This window comes from Polypterus senegalus, chromosome 1, assembly GCF_016835505.1.
Source record: "Polypterus senegalus isolate Bchr_013 chromosome 1, ASM1683550v1, whole genome shotgun sequence".
Taxonomy (NCBI): Eukaryota; Metazoa; Chordata; class Cladistia; order Polypteriformes; family Polypteridae; genus Polypterus; species Polypterus senegalus.
The window spans coordinates 239,654,591-239,676,051 of NC_053154.1; the positions used below are offsets into that span (position 1 = coordinate 239,654,591).

The following is a 21,461-nucleotide window of genomic DNA, read 5'->3' on the forward strand; positions in this document are numbered from 1 at the left end:
GATGAAAACTCATGTTTTCCACTCAGTTGGTATGATGCCTGTCTCCCAAATAGAAGCAAAGATTGCTTGCAATGCAAGAAGGACAGCCTTACCATCAGCCTGGAGAAGTTCACCCCGGATACCCGGAGAGCCAATGGAGTCAGGCTTGTTGGGGATCAGAACTGATGTGGTGCAGAGACTTTGCCTGCTGCATGGCAGCACTTGCGTCTCAATTTAAGGTGGCCCATCAAGGTAAGCATGTGGAACATCTTGTCTCTCCAGCATGATAATTATCTTCCTCTGCTGTCAGATGAGCTTTATAAACTCTGCATTTTAGTGGCGGTATTGTCAGGTACACAGACCTGGGACCTGGGTCTCTGTAGGTGGGTACACCTTTTATTGTTCTGGTGGCTGTCAAACTCAGAACGTAGCTATTCCTGTGGCGGATCGGCTCCTTCTAATGGTGTCTAATGTCACTGCTTTCAAAAAGAGTATTATGAGACTCAAATTAAGGCACTCTCTGGGTGCCTCTCTGTTGTCTCAGTATATGCTTCAAATGCAGTGAGTGATGTCTTAGCAAGGGAGACATTTTATTCACAGCTTCACCCTGTGGTTGATAGGTACCCACCAGGTAACACTCCTCTGGTCATGGGTGATTTCAGTGCAACCACTGGCACTGACAGGACTGGCTATGAGGATTCTGTTGGTCCCCATGGGCCTGGCGACCATGGTTAAAGTGGCTTCATATTCCTTAGGTCAGGGGCTGTGGATCGCTCTATCCTAGTGACCCACAACCTGCTTACAAAGGAATCGAAGCATTACGCACATCTGAATCTGTTCCTTGTAGAATCTCAGACAGGGCAGGTGATATAATCATCCTTACAGATGACGCTGCAATTTTGACCTGCTGGGCTGGCTACTTTACTGTTTAAAGGTGATCCTCCAGCTAGGACATTGGACATCTCTGGGTCCACAATTCTTGATGCTGATCCTTCAATTAACTGTGAGCCACCCAATCATCAATCAGATGGTGAACCAGCTGAAGGTGTGGAAGGCTGCAGGGATCTGTGGTATATGGGATGAACTTCTCCAGAAAAATGTCTCTCTAATTAAATCATAAGATGAAACAGAATTATTCCAGACCCATTGATTTGTGCAATTGGTTGGAATGAAATTTTGCAGCAACAGTGATGCCCCAAGATTGACTTTGAGAATTACTGCCATCGGATAATATACTGATACCCAACAATATTCAGATATTCAGAGGAATGTAAACACTACGCAAGTCAATGGGCCCATTCCAGACAAGGGTGTTGCTAAAGAAACATTTAATTTTCATGATATTCTGGTCCTCCATTCAACCTGAATCTATAGGAACTAAGATTCCTCATATCCTAATATCAGGTGACTTAATTCCAATCCTCATCTTACTCCTCTCCTCATACTCGACTTACCTCAGTTAATTGTAAACACACTTTCTTATTTTTCATAAACAAACGTGGAGTTCAACTAGGCTGTTAGCTGCCATGCTCTAAAAGAGAATGGCTGAAGAAGAACAAATGTGGTATTTTGGATTGTTTAAATACATTACATGGCATTAATTATAGAATTACTTAGAAAAAGCTTAGATAAAGGTATACATTCTGTACTTCACATGTTTTCATCTTCTACTAGCACTGTTGAGTATACAAAAAAAACTACAACTGCACACACTTCTCTGAGAACCAAGAGAGTCTGACAACTTTTACATCGAAGGACTTTGAAGATGAGTAAGTTTCTTACACATAAATTTAAATAATCATTATATTTACCAAAATATGTAGCCTTTATTTTTTAATATATTTTTGAAATAATATGATAATCAATGTGAAAATTCTGCAGAAATGTAGAAAATGGCATATGGCTAGATACAAAAGTATCCCAGATCTGATTTATATGATTCAAAGAATGGTGTATTTCCATCATTCCCAAGCAGAAAGCTCATAAAATGAAAATCTGCTCCTTTGGCCTTAAAATTTTCATAATGCAATCTACTTGGAGTTACCTACTGAAAGAAAAACAATGATTAATTGAGGATTCTTCATCTCTGCTTAGAAGCAGTCATTTCAGTGTTATGTTTTGGGATTTCAGGGGTGATTTATTGAATTAGCCTTCCTCATCATTCCTTTGTGTTATTTTTACTTGCATCTACTTACTGTACATTCCTGTTTTATATTTATGTTTCTCAGACTCTCTGATATTGCAATGATTTATATGCATGTAGGTGCTTCCTGGAGGCAGGGATGGGTTTTCTTTGAATTTCAATTTTTTTTTTAATTCTATTCAATTACATTTGAAAATAAAACCAAGAATCAATGCCAGTCACATGACATACAGTCATATTCACTCGACTGTTTCAACGTAGATTTGGGAATTAATGTCCAACACACTTGTTTTTGAAGTGAGAGACAACAGAATGATTCAGAGAAGAAGCATTTATAATGAAGATTAAACTTATAGTGAGAAAAAGGGAAATTCCATAATCAAGTATGATGCTATTGTTATCTCCAGCCATGCCCCTCTGATCATGGAGCTCAAATCACTGTGCCCCATGTATTATTGTGATATTTCCCTCTACTTACCCTTTACCTGTTTCCTTCAGGCATAAGTGTACTCATCAGGTTCTTTACCAGGTTGGTCTACTGTCTCACCTTAAGATTAACACACACAAACATAGATATACAAATACACACAGACCCTAACCACAAAAGTACCGTATGAAAGCCGTATATACATGCACGTTATTTCCTAGCACTTTAACCCACACAAGTACCGTATGAATAGCACATGCACAGTTCACATTTCCTTGTACTCCAATGATTCACTTATCATACGCATGAACAACATATAATGTATTTGATATATCTCAGAACTATAATATTACTTTTGGTCTCCAAGAATATATTCAAACATACTGTGACGATGCAGGTTCGGCTCCACACTCCCATCAACTGTTTGGGAGCCCTTGAACCCAACACCGTCGATAATGTCACCGAGTGAGCTAAACATTGAGACAACATTTGAGCAAGGGGATGGTTCAAAAAAAGTGCATAGTGCTTTTATTAAAAACAGTCCATCAAAAACAAAGTGTTCATAAAGTGCAGTGATTCAATGTCCAAATAAATAATCCAATAAAAGAAAAACGTGGAGGTAAAAACACTACAAAAAAACAATTCTTTAAAACGAGGTTAAAATGATCATCAGGAAACAGTCTATAAAAACAACAAGCCCAGTGCTTCTTTTATAATGTGTTTAGCGTTGGAATCTCCCGGTTGGGCTTTGCAACAGGTGAGACGCTCTCAATGCAGCCGACCTTCTTAGTGCCTACTTCTACTGTTCGGATTGCCTCACCGATCCTTGGCTCCGGTCGTCTCCTCTGGACAACGACTTGGGAATTCCCCGCGACCAAGGCTCTCATGCAGGGAACACCACGTCTCAAGTCCCTTCTGCGGAGAGTCCTACGCCTTCCGGTCACTCCCGCCCTTCATAAAAACAAATCCATGGGAGCGACCACAACCACTACTTCTCCCAGGTGTTGGCCAAACACCCAGGCTGCCTTCAACTGCCTGCGAGCGTTCACACGCTTGCTCGCTCATTCGCCCGCTTCCTGCTGCACCGATTTGCTCTCTCTCTCTCTCTCTCCTTACTGCTTTCTGCTGCAACCTCCGTTTCCTTCTCTTTCCTTTTTTTTGTTGTTCTTTTTTTGATCTTCTCTATCTGACTCATGCTTCTTTTTATATAGCGAGGGGCCATAGCAGCTGCAGCATATTAGCCACGGGAACAATCACGGATGTGGGCAGTTCCTCACCTGTGCACTCGGTGAGAAACGCCCACACCGCAGATCGCCACGTGGCTTGCTACAACCACTACACCCCCTCACAAAACCGCGAGTGTGGTGATTATCTATTTAAAAACTGGCCTTTGCTAAGAGAGCTGTGGACCCATAACACCACATACAAAGGCTCAACATCAATGGCTATAGACCATTTATCAACCAATGAATGTCTCTTTGTCCTCAGCTTGATACACCTTGCAGCTCGGATCAAATGGCATTTCCTTACTGCTCCAGGTGCTCAAAAACATTTACTTTATTACTTCAATAACTCTAGATATGAAGGCAAAGTATAGAAAGTTTAAAACAACTTGGTATTTATTAACACTAGAATTACCAAAGCTTACAAAGAAACTCGTAAATTCCGCCCACCTTAAATCCCTTTGCACTTTTCGGTCAGTGTCTTTTGTCTTGTAAATGTGCTGATCAAGACAAGCAGCAAGTAGCCTACTATTCCATCCCCCCACTGCCACAAAATGGCACCAAAGTTCTTCCTGTTCCAGCCTTCATTATCTGGGAGTTTTAGAATGGAAATAATAGATTGTTATTTGAAACACATGCATTTCAAGCGTGTTCCGTTTCTACAATGATCTGTGTAAACACATTGTTAAAACAGAAACGTTTTCGTTTCGTTCGATCCTGATGCCTCGTATATTTACCATTTTGAGCAGTGAGATGCTCTTATTGTTAATATTATACAATAAACACACACATTTGATTTGCTTCTGTAACAGCCGCTGTAAATGCATAGTACTTGTAAACGTTACCGTTTTTTTTTCACTTTTATTCTCTCAGTCATGATCACGATACATACTGCCTCCGGCAGAAAATTGGGAATAACTGTGGATGTGAATGGTGTTTTGAGACAATCATACTGGAAATTCTCTGATCTGGATGGATAAAAGCTGACACACAAATGCTGGCGAATCTGCCTTATTCGTATCTCATTGTCATTTGATTTTTTTTATTCAGTTTTATTGAGTGTTCCTGCTTATGCTGAATTAGTATGTGCCTTATGGTCCATTTTGTCAAAGCTACACTGACAGAAAAACAGAGACATAGGTACACTGTATATGACATTTGGAATTATTCATTTTATGACCTGTATAGTACATTTCAGAAAACATTGTGGCATGGATGCAACATTATTCATATTATTCATATTCATTCGCGTACCTTCATGCTCTTGTAATCAGTTACCGCGTTTTTTTTTTCCCTGATCCTACTCAGTCTGCACAGGACTCCAGGACATGCAGAGAAAAAAATGTTCCTCTGCAAGGTGAGCCATGGATGCTCTTCTTTTCTCAGTGGACCCCATACATGCCTTGCACAGTACATGTGCGTTGATCGCCGCCAGGTCAAGCTTGTTATAGCACAAGCAACCGGCCACCTGTGTGCTCGTACTCGCACTGAATAAGCTCACGCCTTCTGGTGCCTGCTGTCAGCAGAGCACCGGGGACAAAAAAAGAAAGAGACAAATATATGTGACATTTTGAAGAAATTATTGTATGACATAAATAGTACCAATCAAAAAAAAACATCATCGCCCTAATGCAATATTATTTGAAAACGAACAGATCGGGTATAAATTTATGTTACTTGTAAAAGTTAGCTTTTTTCACTTTTATTCTCTCAGTCACGTTCACGCTCTCCCTCCATTCCTGATCTAACCTAAACTAACAGTGCCAGCATAACTTTACACCCAATCTGACAGTGTAGAGGAACAGAGGAGCAGAGGAACTGGATAAACCTTTGACACTCTCAGAATTTCTACACGCTATTAATTCACTTCAGAGTGGAAAAGAAGCAGGCCCTCAAAGCTACCCTGCTAAATTTTAAAAAGAATTTTCAATCAAGTTAGCTCCCTTATTATTAGCAACATTTACAGAAGCAAGAAAAAAAATACTACCTCAGTCTATTCGCCAAACATTAATTACTGTATTTTCTAAGAAAAATGTGCATCATACACACCAGCCTTACTGCTGAATAACGATGTTAAAATAATCTCCAAAGTTCTAGCTAGAAGGATTGAGAAAGTACTTCCTTCAGTAATATCACAAGCCCAAATCAGATTTTTTAAAGGCAGACACTAAACTTACAATCTTCGATGCCTGTTTATTGTAATATATTCAGCCATAAAGTCTAACACCCCAGAGATCTTGTTATCTTTAGATACAGAAAAAGCATTTGATATGGTTGAATGGGACTACCTATTCACCACATTTGACAAATTGGGGTTTGGTCCAAACATATGTACATGAATCAAACTACTGTATACCAGTCCAGAAGCTTCATTTTGTATTAACAACATTATTTCAGACTACTAGAATGTTGTGCTAGACAAGGATGCCCCCTATCACCAATGTACTTTGCAATCGCCATTAAGCTATTAGCTGTTCACTTTTGAAATGCATCTGAGATAAAGGGGATTATCAGAGAAGGACCTGAACAGAAAATATAACTATATGCAGATGATATGGTACTGTATATACCAGACACACAAAATTCCATGCCAGCAATCCTAACATCACTAGCAGAATTTCAAAAGATATCTGAACATCAAATCTACACCTTTCTTGATCAACCTGGTTCATATGTCAGAGCACTATTTTTGGATTTTTCTTCAGCATTCAATACCATACTGCCTCATATACTGATTGGGAAATTGAATAATATGAATGTAAACCCATTTATTACACTATGGATTCAGAACTTTCTTTTAAACCGTTCACAGACAGTCAAAGTTCAGGACACTTTTTCAAAAGTCATTCATTCAAACAAAGGAAGTCCGCAGGGGTGTGTCTTATCACCATTACTGTTTACTCTGTACACAAGTGACTTGAGACAGAACAATGACCACTGCTCCATTATCAAGTATGCGGATGACACCATGCTCATAGGATGTATATCTGGGGAGGATGAAAGCCACTATCTAAATCAAGTGGACTAGATGGTAACCTGGTGCAATAAAAACTCTCTCACTCTGAATTTAAAAAGACCAAAGAAATGATATTTGATTTTAAGAGACAGAAATCTGTATGTTCACCTATTGTAGTTCTGGGAGAGGAGGTAGAAATAGTGACTGAATATAAATACTTAGGAACTTACCTAGATAACAATCTTAACTGGAATACAAATACAAAAAAAATATTATCTAAATGCAACCGCCGCTTATTTCTCCTCCATAAACTCAAACTATTTAAAGTAGACAAGGACTTCATGTTGTCCTTTTATCGCAGTATGATCCAGTCTGTGATCACTTTCAGTTTTATTGCCTGGTTTAATAGTCTGACAGACCAAAACTCAAAAAAGCTCCAGCAGATTACGAAGTATGCAGCTCACGTTATTGGGGCTGATGTAGATGATTTGACTAGTGTGTGTCAGGGGGCAATGTTAAAGAAACTGGAAATCATCTCAACTGATGACAGTCATCCATTACATGTAGAACTAAAGTTCAGTAAATCAGGAAGGATAGTCGCTTTGAAAACCCACACAAATTGCTCCACAAACTCCTTTCTTTCTAGTGCCATACAACTTTTCAATAAGAAATATCGGAGATAATGATTAAGGTTTTTGATATATATCCTGTAACCTTTTTTTTTTTTTTTGTAAATATGTATTATCTAGCTGCTTACCTTAACTTGTCTTGTTTCTGTTTGTCTGTTTTATCTCATTCTGTCTGTTATTAGATGCAACTGAGAAGACAAATTTCATGTTGTCTTGTGTTAACATGACTAAAAAAAGAAACCTTAAACCTTAAACTCAAAATGAATTTGAATAAAAATGTGCTTTTTCCTGTAAACGCTCAAGCACACAATATTAGATTGGACACCTTCTCATTTATCATAACAGATCAGTTTAAATACTGTGACGGACAGCCGGGTCCCATGCCCGGTCGGGAAGCCCCTGCTACATATTTTTTAAAAATTTTTTTTTTTTTTTAAAAACAAACTTTATTGACAAAAACATCAAATATACAACTTACACATTATTATAAATATATTTACATGTTCATTTTTTTTTGAAAAACACAATTGAACCAACAAAAACCCCTAAAAAACAAACCGCAGTTCCTCATTATCACAGTCACACAGCACACTATTCACACACCATATTGTTTTAAACTTGTCCATATTCTTTGTGGATTTGTAAAAATTAAAATCGGATCTTGTAAACCATTCCCTTCAATTTTGTGCTTTCTCGTTTTCCAAATAGCTAATTTAATTTGCCCCATAATAAAGTTTGCTAAATTCACATTATCTATGTTTCGTTTAGTTTTTTTAAAACCCCTGCTACATATGTTCCGGGGGAGCCATCATGGACAGCTCATTACCTCCCCCGGGATGCTAGGTATCAGCCTCCCTGGCCAATGTTCATTTCCCACTCTCCCACGTGGCTCCCTGGGACATGGAGTCCTCTACAGCCTGGTTGGAAGAGGGGGTGGCCGCTAGGGGGCGCTGCCACGACTCAAGAGCCTGGCTGGACGAATCTTCAGCCGCAGCCCGGGTGGGGTATAAAACGAGCCAGCCTCCACCACTGGGTAGCCAGAATCGGGAGGAAGAGGACGAGGTTGTCTGGGAGGAGTGGTGGTACCAGAGAGGGAAGAGTATTGCTTGTGCTTTGGGACTGTGTTTGGGCTGTGTGGCACGGGGAAGACGTGTCACACAGCTGAAGAAAAATAAAAGCCTGTGTGTTTTTGTACACGTGCCTCTGCGTGGTCTGTGCCGGGTCGAGCGCTATATAGCGCCTTTTACAATACTTAGGGGTAAACATCACAAGTAAATATAAAACTCTTGTTCAACAAAATTTTGTGGTCTGCATGGAAAAACTTAAAAAAGATGTGCATAGAAGAATCAACAGGGAGAATCAACACTGTCAAGATGAATATCCTTCCCAAGCTTCTTTTTCTATTTCAAATCATCCCCATATACATTAACAAATAATTTTTTAAGAAATCAGATTCAATCAAAACCTCATTTATACGGAATTTGAAACATTCACATATCAAAAGGTGGACTAGCACTACCCCACTTTCAATTTTATTCCTGGGAGGCAAATATAGAAGCCTTCGCAAGCAGTACTTCTTTATACAATATTCCTTACTTTGTACCCCAGTAAATACAAGTTATGATCAATATTCTAACAACCCAATTGTCCTTCATTCACTCAGAATATAGATCCAATGAAGGAAGCTTTTATCTGTTGCACTTACAGTATACACAATAACCACCTTTTTCCACCCTCTTAAACCTAGAAAATTTTTAATGTTTGTAAAACATGGGTTTGGAAATGGGATTAAATCATTTAGAGAATTGTATATAGATAATGTCTTTGCATCCTACGAACAATTACACTTCAAATTTAACTTCCCATCAATACAATTTTTCCACTACTTTCAAATGATATATTTTGCTAAACAGAATCTGCCCAATTTTCCTCACCTCCCAACAATTTCTATTCCAGAAGAAATATTGATTAGTCTTTGTCACAGACAGCTGGGACGCCTAAAAGGACTGGAAGGTGGCATAAAAAGCTTCCGGGTCATGAGGAGGCAACCGTCCTGGACAAAAAGAGGACCACAGGAAAGGGACAAAGAGGTTCTGGCCTGTTGTGACCCATGGCCACCGCCAGGGGGCGACTTAAGCTTCGAGGGACCTGGAAACAGTTACTTCCGCCACACTCGGCAAGATGGCGGAGGAACCTGCCAGGGATGCCAGGAGTGCGTCCGGTGCAAAGGGCAGCACTTCCACCATACCAGGAAGTGCTGCCGGAAGTTCGTCATTGGACACCTGGAGCACATGTGTACTGGGACTGTGTTTATTATGATTAATAAACGTGTGAACTTTATAAAGATGTGGTTTCCGACTGGTGGTATCCAGGCAAGTCTCACACCTTGAAGACTCAGACAGCATTTCTATAATTTATAAAAACTTTTTAAAATCCCTTGCTTTCAAAGATCCCAAAGTACAGTGGGAAAGGATCTCTAACTCAACTTTTCCGAAAAGGAGTAGAAGGCATGCATGCACAGAATCCACTCAAACTCCATATGCGCAAAGAATACAATTATTCAACTTAAAAAGATTTTTTTCAAGCACAACTATCTCATATAAAATTGTCCAAAATGTTTCCAGGGAAAGATCCAACCAGCAAACTTTGTAATCAAGCTCCTGCCTCACTAGGCCACATGCTTTGGGTTCTGGACCAAAATCTTTAAATGCCTTTCAGACAGCCTTGGTGTCCCAATCCCTCCTAACCCACTAACAGCTGTGTTTTGTGTTCTTCCAGATGGGCTTAAAGTGGAGAAGGACAAACAAACTGTAATTGCTTTTACTTCACTATTAGCACATAGACTTATCTTGCTCAACTGGAAGAATCCTAGCCCACCTCTTTTAAGCCAGTGGGTAACAGACATTCTATACTATTTGAAATTGTAAAAAATCTAATTCTCACTTAGAGGAACTGTTCAAATTTAAAACCTGGCAGGATCTAATCAATACATTTTAGAATGAGCATTTATATTGGGGAGAAGGATTCTCTTCCCTTTTTTCTACTTTTAAAGTTTTTCTCTGGTTGTTGGCCTTCCTCTCTTTTTCTTGGGTAGTTTTGTTTAGCTTGACTCGATTGTATAGAATGTTACTTGCTTTTAATACAATCAATAAAAAAATGAAATAAAACAAAATTGTGTTAAAGGGTTGCACAAAATGATATTCCTTCACCTATTGTTTCACTTTGTTGATGTGTATTTGGAATAATTAGCATCCACCTTTGATTAACTCTTTGAGGGCTGAATATTTTTTGCAAAAAACATACTTTTCTGAAAAGCAGTGGCGTCACACAGACATCAACATAAAACGTTTGTTGCTGCATGCTGTGGCTGCCAGTTTGCCAAGAAAGTGCGGCAGGCTTGCTGCCAGGCTGTCTTTGCGTGGCTGGGGCAGCAGCAGCTGTCACTGTTGCAGTACATTGCAATCTGGGTTCTACCTCTTGTCATCGTTAAGTGGCAGTCATCCAGGCGAACAGTGCCATAGGTGTGTCAGCTACTTGAGCCAGATCAGCACCACGAAAAGCTGGGGACCAATCAGCTGAAGCCAGAACCTCACAATCGTCTTCGATCGCTTGTATCAAAATCAGAGTCTGACAGGCAAAACGTCATCCCTGGAGTGTTCTACTTTACTAACCCACTTGGATCTCTCGCCAGGTGTCAGGGCCAATTTTGCAGTTATTTGTGCCTTGCTACTCATGGGAGTGCAGGAAATCTCAGGTTAATACCAACAAAGCTAACTTTCTTTCTAGCAACAAGACTCCAACTAAAACATAACGGCTGGTTTTCTCACAGTTGACAGTCGATTACCATCGCCAACTCCTCCTTTTGACAAAAGTTGACATCAGCCCTGAAAGAGTTCAAGGACAATAATTTGTGTATCCATGTGTCCAACTGGTTGCTGTGTCTCTGTCATTCCAGAATATGGTACATCTCAAACATTATAGTAATAAAATACATCACACGTGTCATTCCAACAGATGGTGCATCACAAACATTAACACTGCATTTACAAATCCCATACCAGATGGCATATAACAGAAACATATGCATTGCATTTGTCATTCCAAAAGATGACTCATTACAAACATTTGTAGTAATGCATTTTTTACTACAAATGTTTATGATGTGTAATCTTTTGGAATAAAAAAATGTAATGCATGTTTTGCTACTTGCATTGCAAAATATATTCCAAAAGATGGTTCACTGCAAATGTTAATCTGGAGGTCTGTATTGATTATTTAGATTTTTAGCCAGTCTTATATTATTTTATAATAATGTTCTATTAAATGTCTTTAGATAATGAGTTTCAATTGAATATTTAAATGAAAGAAACAGCTTTTTGACAGTAAGTATATATACTAAGTGAAATGTGTAAAACGAGGCAATTTTAAATTCAGAGTCTTTTTTTTTTTTTTATTTTATTAATTTTATTACAATCCATACAAAGCAATCAAGATTTTACAAAAAGAAAAATTGAGTTAAGAACAGATCGATCCCCACCCCTGATTAAATTCAGAGTCTTTAGGAATTTGTGCCATGGGTTTGGAGGTGCTGCATAAGAGTACGAGATTACGCTGCCAGATACAACATGAGTTTTACCTCTCACCCCCACTTGATGTGGAGCTTCCATTTCTGATGTTACTTGTATTAATGAATGAGAAATTGCCACTTTGATACTCTATCTGTGACATCAGCAGCAAAAGAAAATTAAAAGGGAGACATGATTGAAGTGTTTAAAATTATGAAGGGATTAAGTACAGTGGATTGAGACTGCAAACTTCAAAATCAGTTAATCAAGAGCAAGGGGACATAGATGGAAAGTTGAAAGGGGTAAATGTCACAGAAACATTAAGAAAGTTTTATTTACACAGTACCATAGACAAGTGGAATAAACTACCAAGTAGTGTCGTAGACTGTAGGACTTTAGAGACTTTCAAACCTGAACTTGATGTTATTTTATAAGAATTAAATGAATAGGACTGGCAAGTTTGTTGGGCCAAATGGCCTGTTCTTGTCTAGATTGTTCTAATGCTCTAATCAGACAAATGGATTTAGTTATATGAGCTCTGAAGTTCAGTAACAAGTACAGGTAAAATGTATGAGCTTCTAAAAGGAGGACAGATTTTAGAAGCATGAGCACCCTGTTCCATCTCCAGGAAGAAAGCCTGGCAGATAAGGGATAGATTTTAGCATTGTGAGCCTCAATAAATGGGGACAGATACTAAGCTTGAAAGTTGTGTAAAGTCAAATGATGAGCTGGCCAGGTAGAGAGTGGACAAGATGGTGACCTGAAGAGAGAAGACCCGATAGAGAGCAAATGAGAAGGAGTTGACCAGAGATGAAGGAAAAAGAACCAAGAATTCTTGTAACTAAGACTGAGGCCGCTTGGGATCAATACACACTTACTGAATGTGTTGCTGATCATCGACAGCTTTCACAACTATAGAAACACCCAGGTTTTATGGTCTGGAATGCCACAGCTTCATTTACTGTTGTTTATGGCACAAGCTATAATATTTAACAATTAAAACGTATTCATCTTATTTCCTCCTTGCACATTTTGTTTTGTTTGAGAATAAAAGAACCTCAGTTCTTTTCTCAGCTACATCAGCTACATCAGTCAGGGTGAGGCAGAGAGAGCTTACAAAAGAGAAGCTACAGTAACATTCACATCTGGATGATGTCTTAAGGTGGTGGACTATAGCCCTGTGTGCAAATGTACTGCATCTGTGAGCTGTATCCCTAAAAATTAGTCCAGAAGGAAACAATCTGTTTATTAGATTAAAGGGGATTTATGTTTTAAGGAATGGTGTCCCTAAAAAGGCTTTCCCTCAATAAAACAGCAGTGCACAAGGAACATGTATAAGAAACTCCACAAAATATATGAAGTGAATAATACAAGTGTGACTGTCACTCTTTCTTCTTGCAAGTGATTTCATTTTCATAACTGTGGATGCAAGAAAGGAGCCATGCCTAAATGGGATTCCCATCACTTCCAACAGGTAAAGCAGTTTAGAAAGATCTATGAAACTGTCAACAGAACTTTGGACTGTGGGGAAAAAAAGAAGGGATGCTTAGAAACCAGGAATCAAATGTGGGTCCAGTTCTTTAAGGTCAACCTTTTGCAACATCATGACACTGTATATTATAAAGTAATATTTAAATGCAATTTGAACATTTCAGTTTCAACTCCATACTTATTTATATAATGTATAATATTATTTAGCAATGCCACTGTTTGATAAATTATATTTTATTAATAAATGGATACTTTTTGCTAAATTCAAATACTAAATTATCTCTATAAATGATATTCTGCTTGCAGAAAAAAATCAATATCCACTCATTCATAATGTATCAAAGTCTGAAACAAACTCAGTGGTCACAAGAAATTCAATATTTTTCTGCTTTCCTTATTCCACTTTTGATGAACTATGAAAGTGAAAAAAATAACTCTTTGCTACAGTAAATTTATTATAAGAAAATAATTCTAAACTGATTGTATTTATATTAATTTGCAGTGCACTAACTTATTTCAAATCATAAACTTAATGCTAGTGGCAACTGATTTATTACAAGCAAATTCCATTCAACGGCAATAAAACAGCACAGTGGTAACTGCTGCTGCCTCAGAAATCCTCCAACTTTGGTTTAAATTCCTTGTCCAGTTTTCGTCCATGTAACGTTTCCTAGTCCAGTGTGGGTTTTCCTACCTCATCTATTCTGGTTAGGGTATCTGTTGATTCCAAGTTGTCCCTATACAGGGGAGTGATGAACGGGCCCTGCAATGGAGTGACTTCCTGTCCGGAACTGATCCCTATCTTATGCCTGGACCAGATTCTGTTGACACTCATTTAGAGTAGGCTAAATGAAATGATTAAACACTTGATCATCACTTTCTCTCTCTATTTTCCTTTTGCTCACACAGTTAAGCTGGTGACACATTCCATGACTTTTAGTCAGAGTGGCAATTGAACTTGACTACTGCAGTTGCTGATGTCATCACCTGAGGATGTCAAATAACATGACTAGAAATCACTGAGCGTGACAGATTCTGCAACTCCATGACAAATTTACAGCACATTTTAACATTTTCAAAATATCGCAAGTTCCCTCCTTTTTATGACAGTGCTGTACGAATGCTTTTCAGGTACTTTTTTCCATTCTGTTTTTGGTACATAAAACATGAGATATCAAAAGACAAGTCCATCTTCTGTTTGTGCGGTCCAAAACACCTTGCTTTATTGCTGGTAGCTGCATTATATGCCTTGCAATTTCAACTGAACACACATTGGCTTGTAAACAAACAGCCTGTCCCTGTGTTTTAAGAACAAGTGAAAGATAGATAGATAGATAGATAGATAGATAGATAGATAGATAGATAGATAGATAGATAGATAGATAGATAGATAGATAGATAGATAAGGCACTATGTGATAGATAGATAGATAGAGTAGATAAGGCACTATGTAATAGATAGATAGATAGATAGATAGATAGATAGATAGATAGATAGATAGATAGATAGATAGTGAGCGATCAGGATGCTTCCTCACTGCTTTGAGCTGCTCCAATTACAAAGAAAGCGTGATTTTAGGGACATTGCACTTTTAAAAGAGCTGGATCAGCTGCAGTCCCATATCTCACAGTAACAGACACCTTTAAAGCTGATTAACTCACTATGTAATCTTACTGAGCACTGAGTCAAGTCAAGTCAAGTTGTGTAGCATGCACTGGTAGAGTCACACCCTCCGGAAATGACCCTCTGTCTGCCGCAGCCAGGTGTTACGTGGACGACCCCACTGCCTAGTCCAGCCACTCGGGTCCCCAACAATGAGGATCTTACGAGCCAGATCACCTTCGGGGTAACGCGCCACCTATCCGTAGTGGCGTAACTGACGCTCCCTCATAATGTAAGTAATGTGCCTCATTCGGGACTCCATGAGCAACCATTCATTCAACACAAAGTCAAACCAATGGTACCCAAGCATCTTCCGGAGAAACACAGTACCAAAGGAGTCCAGTCTTCATCTCAGGTCACTGGATAGCGTCCATGTCTTACAACCATACTGAGCACTGAACAAGAGCAAAAATAAAATCTTATTTCTCATGTGCTTGAAAAAATATCCTGAAATTCAACAGAATAAAGGTCCCAGATAGCTCATTTCCTCACTTTAATATTAATGCAGATGACAGGTACAATTCTTGTTAAAATTTGAAATGTATTAGGGATGAGAAAATAAACATTGAAAGCAGTGAATTAATTAAGTCCATCCATTCATTTTCAAACTTTAATATTTATTTTGGAGACACGTGGCACATGATACAGTGGGGGAAATAAGTATTTTAAACTACCATAAAAAGTAGAGACTGTTCATTTTTTTCTAAGTGAGGAAACTTACAAATTCAGCAGGGGATCAAATACTTATTTCCCTCACTGTATATATTTCATAAAAAAAAAAAAATTACTTGTATTTAAATATAGCTGCAAGATATTAAAAAGCTGACAAAAATGTTGTTGCCCTGCCTCCTACCTTGATATTGAAGTGAGGAGCTGAGATATTTTATCTGGAATATTTTAAACATTGAATTTCAGGCTGAACTGAAGTGGCTGTGTCCATTTTCTGTTGCTTACTGTTACCCTCCTCAAAAACCTCCTGTGAGTGTTTAAAAGTTTCCCGTGCACATGAGACATTAATTTTTTTTTTTTTGCTCAATCTGTTCACTACCCAAATGACTGTTTTGTATCGTAAATCATTATGAATTCTTTTAATGGGTGACACCTTAGCACCACACTGAAGAGTGTGAGGATTTTTACAGTGACTGGTGTGCTAGTCTTGCCACCATCCCTCCACGCCCCGAGTTCTCCCTGCAAGTTGAATGACCTGCTTGCAGGGCTGGATGCAGATTAATGTCACACCAAGGATGGAGCAATTGCAAGTTAAGGGCCTTTCTCAGGGGCCATATGGAGTAGAATACCTTCTAGTGTTTATGAGATTTGATACCGGCAACCTTTCAATTGCCAGCGCAGATCCTTAGCCTCAAAGCCACCACTCTGCACCACAAGGTATGAACAAATGCTGGATGGTGTGCCTGTCTATCATAAGGCAGCAAGGTTGAATTCCATCCATCCATCCATCCATCCACCCATTCATTTTTCCACTCAGCTTACTTTTGATTTGCTAGAATTGCTCCAGTATGCTGGAATTAACCCTGGACAGGGCGCCCTCATACCACACACCAACGTTGTTCACAGAGGGCTATTTGGAGGTACCAATTAACCCAATCTGCATGTCCTTGGAGTACCCAGAAGAAAATCCACATAGACACACTGGCAGATTCTACAAAGAACAACTTTCTCAAAAATTAACAAAATTTTTTTAGATAATATTTTAAATGTTTTTATACAAAGTACATACTAAAAAGAAATACTACATTTAGAGTAACTGACAGCTAGCAAGATGACATTTACCCTCTCTTTTTGTGAAAGCCTGTCCGCTAAAAATTGTAAACTCAAGTTAAGTATCAGTTTACCTTCATTTTCGCTTTCAGCTTCAGCGCTGTTCTGTGTGTTAACATTCGCAGTGTTTCCTGCTAATCCTTAGAGAAAAACAAAAAGATGACAAAAAAGACACATTACAATCTCCTGTAAAGACAAGTGTTTTATTCTTTTTTACTGAAACAAACAGGAGTGAATCACATACTTACAAAACGTCAAAAATAAAGTATGACAGCAAGATGGAAATAAGTTAGATTTGACATTTTACCTGCAGTTCTTACAGATGGCAAGATTTGTTAAGGGATTTTAATGACTGAAACATATTTCCTCACCATACTGTAATTTTTGGAAGTTATAACTAGTATTAATTATGTGTCTTTTGCTGTGTTAAACACCAGTGTATAATATTCCTTCCATTCATTTTGTGAAAAAATGAGTTTAGAGAGTGTACAGTTTCAGAGAGTCCTGATTTCAATTGGCCTGAAAGGCAGGAGCCATGCCAGTCCATCACAGGGCTCATTAAAACATATACACTGATCATTTACAGTTGCTAAGTTAGCTTAAAATGAACACCTTTGAAATGTGGAAGGATAGAGCGTGGACTATATTATTTTTTTTATTGTTGGTTTTCCCACTTAACTACCTAAGTTGTTCTTAAATCAATCAATCAATCAATCAATCAACATTTATTTATATAGCACATGTTCATACAAAAAAATGTAGCTCAAAGTGCTTTACAAAATGAATAGAAAAATAGAAGACACAATAAAAAATAAACATAAGTCAACATTAATTAACATAGAATAAGAGTAAGGTCCGATGGCCAGGGTGGACAGAAAAAACAAAAAAAAAACTCCAAGAGCTGGAGAAGAAAAATAAAATCTGTAGGGGTTCCAGACCACGAGACCGCCCAGTCCCCTCTGTATCTAAAGAGATACAGTATTTATTTTACCTTGTAATAATTATTCTCATGAATTTAAAATGGTCTGATACATTCAGGGAAATCCAGCATAGTCTCACTTGCTGGAGAATTTACTGAAAAGTCATGTTTTATTCAAATTAATTTTGAATCTTGGTTACACCACAGTGTGCTGGTGGGTATGGTGCCCACAGGACGGGTGGGTTTGGAAAGCTTCCCCATAGTCTACTACAATAAGGTGAAAGGAAGAGTGAAACACCAGTTTGTCCAGCAAGAGGTGAGAGTTACTGTGGAGGAGCTACATGCTAACAAGAGAGCAGGACAAAATAGGACCATGTAATACAGAACATCTCACAGAGAGAAACATGGTAAGCTGAACCTCACTGCATTAAGTTTCTAATCCAATCAGTCTATGATGTCTTGCTAGCCCATTACATCTATCCAGCTGGAGAAATGCTGAAACACCAGTGTGTCCTCCATGCTGAGGAAAGGGAATATTAGATTATATTTTTATTTGCTGGCTGAAATTCTGGAGAGGGGATGTTTCTCCCTATCAAACATCTGTGCCCACTGAGGCAAATAATTGCTTTTTGTCAAGGCAAAGGAGAAGGCTCAGACCCAACCTAAGGCACTAACCCGTCTCCTTTGGACAGCATGGGACCAGCAATTGAGAGCTGACCTGGGGAAGCAGCTCAAGTATCTTGATAACATCTCTATGACTATGCTTATACCAAACATAGTGATTTTGCCTGAGACATCTAAACAGGTGGTCGCAATGGAGCTGACTGTACCTTGGGTAGATGGGATGGAGGAAGTCCATGAATGAAAGAAGGCCAAGTACCAAGATTTCATAGAGGACTGTTGCAGCAAAAGTTTGGAAGGCATACTGTATGCCCATGGAGGTGAGCCGCAGAGGGTTTACTTGGCAATCCCTTTGTAAAGCCTACTGATGGATGAGATTTCAGGAGCTTGTAAGAGGAAAGCCATCAGGTGCAGCGTTGAGGCTGTAGATCAAGCCTCAGGATGACTGTGTATCACAAGGAGTGACATATAGAAGCTACTCAGGCACAAGTCAAGGCCTTTGCATCCCTGGTTTGGTCAGTCAGGTGATGGCGTCTGATGTGGAAAGACCCGTACCCAGTGATCTCAGGTTATGTCACTGATGAGTGAGTCATAAGATGTATTATTATATTGATGTCATACACTATATCAGGAGTGTAAGGAGGCATTTTTTGCTCAGTCTCTTCTGTTGTGATTCATTTTGTCTCTGATTGGTTGTGGAGATCAACAGCTAGTGGTTCAATAGTAATGGCAAAACAGCATTGGTGATAATGGAAAAATGAATATTCTTCCAAAGCTCCTATACCCAATTCAGATTAACAAATCTTTCTTTAAGAGATTGATAAAATCTTCTTTAAAAAGCTTGACTTAATTTGTAATATTCGTCATCAGTAATTCAAAATGACCACTTATTAAGCAAAGAATTCTACGGAGACCTCAAGCAGAAGGTAGAATGACAGTACTTAACAATACAATAGTGGAAATTAGAAGAAGTCTACAAATCTAAACCTGCTTGGTTGGCAATGCAGAGAAGATTATATTCTATGTCTTCTGTGTGTGAAATGTGGAAGCAAAACTAGAATAAAATTCACACACACTTGGGGGGGAACTGCCAAATTATACATGGTTAAAGAAACAAATCCAGTGCCACACAGCAGAGATGCAACAGTGCTATTTCATCATGCTTCTCTAATTACTAGTTTTGCTCTTTTTAAATACTGTATATCTAACAATACATTAAGATGGACAGCACTGTTCAGTAAATTAATAAAGTACATATCTCAAGTAGGCCCTCTCCTCAAAAAGCATCAAACTAGCTTCAACAAAGTAGGAGTAGGGGGTAGGTCCATGAAGATAGGAGACAGTCATCAGCAATCCTTGATCACAGCTCTGGATTTGAATCCTGACTACACACTGAATGCCCACACAGTGCTCAGTTTCTCTTTTCTTTGTATATATTAAAGGCCCAGATGTTTGTCCCACACCTTCTCTGCTTGAACCTGGCTTCCTGGGACACTGTACTGGAATTAGGCAGGAGGGGGAAATAAAGCCATAGTACTTCCTTATCTTAATGAGGAGGATCTGGAAAGCTAAAGTGGACTTCATTGTGCTTTTTCAATATTGCCTTGATTACTGCAACTCGCTGCATTCTGGGATTAGCAAATTCCTGATACACAGGTTACAGTTGGTCTAGAATGCTGCCGCTCGCTTTCTGGTTGGGGCAAGAAAGTATGACTCTGTTTCTCCTATTTTAGCTTCTTTCCACTGGCTGCCTGTCAGTTTTCGCATTGATTTTAAAATCTTGTTGCTAGTTTTTAAATCTTTACATGGGCTTGGTCCTGCCTATTTATCTGAATTATGTGCTTTATACCAGCCACCCAGAGTGCTTAGACCTTCTGGTCAGTTGTCTCCTGTTGTCCCTCGCACCAAATGTAAAACCAAGGGGGACAGGGCCTTTGCAACTGCTGCTCCTCACCTGTGGAACTCTTTGCTTCATCACATAAAGGAGTTGTCTACAATTGAACTGTTCAAAACAAGATTAAAAACTCATTTCTATTCACTTGCTTTCCATGACCTTCAGTAATACTGATGGTTTCCTAATTGTGATTATGTAACATTACTTCTATTTATTATTTATGTTCATTTATTTTATTTCTTTTTGTTATTTGTGTTATTTGTTTGTTTTCTTTTATTCTATTATTGTAAAGCACTTTGGCCACAGCATTCCTATTTTGTTTTAAATGTGCTATATAAATAAATTGACATTGACATTGACAATATCTCCTGCTCCTGGCATCAGTGTAACTAGTAATTAGTGTAAAAAAAGCACTGTGGAAAAGCATTTTGTACAAATTACAGTAAAATTGATTATTTTCCTTTATGTTTCTGTTCAATATTTTGTTACTACATTCAAATAAAATCAAATCAGTTAATGCTCCTCAAATTTCTAAAACTAACCGGCATGTGTATAATTTTTTTTTTAAGCCATGTGAGTTCCTAAAAAAACACAAGAACCAAAAGAAATATACAAAATACGATCAGATTACAAATCATTTACATAACTGACACTCTTTCATTACATTCAAAGTTAGGTTAGTTAATTACCAATATTATTTAAGGCAGACGTACCTTTGCTTTTCTTAGACTTCACCATTTCTTTTAAGTTGGAATAATATTACAGCTAAAATGATTAATAATCTATAAATTCGTTGTAATTGGTTGTTTCTTACAATTCTTTTTTCACAGAACAGCTCTGCTTCCTATCCTCCTTAAGCCTGACAAGGCAAGAACTCTTGCACTGAATCAACAAAATAAGTCTCCATGCAATAAAGTGTTAAGTTATCAGTAAGCAAATACGCTTTTAACAAGTCACAGAAGCATGGTTACCAGATAGCATACTGTATGTGTATTGAGCAATGCATTTGAGTGTGGCATAAACAAAGCCACTGAGCAATATGTTATCTCCTGTATGGAGACAAAGCTTTACCATGGCAGGTGGGGCAAATCACTAGGAAAAGATTATAATTTAATTTCAACTGCTGTTTCTAGCAACATTGCTTTTTAAAATGGTGTTGTAACACGTTTGAAA

The 21,461-nt window shown here is 38.3% G+C and overlaps 1 protein-coding gene across 1 annotated transcript in view; it reads right to left on the minus strand.

The window, feature by feature from the left end:
* Positions 1-21,081, minus strand: part of LOC120542741 (coiled-coil domain-containing protein 114-like) — a 57,286-nt gene extending 36,205 nt beyond the window's left edge. The window contains exons 1-2 of the mRNA XM_039775418.1: positions 21,002-21,081; positions 16,929-16,994 (exon numbers count right to left, since the gene is read on the minus strand). Of these exons, the coding sequence (XP_039631352.1) occupies positions 16,929-16,994; positions 21,002-21,026 (91 nt within the window). The 5' untranslated portion in view covers positions 21,027-21,081. The remainder of the gene's footprint in view (positions 1-16,928; positions 16,995-21,001) is intronic.
* Positions 21,082-21,461: the final 380 nt, after the last annotated feature.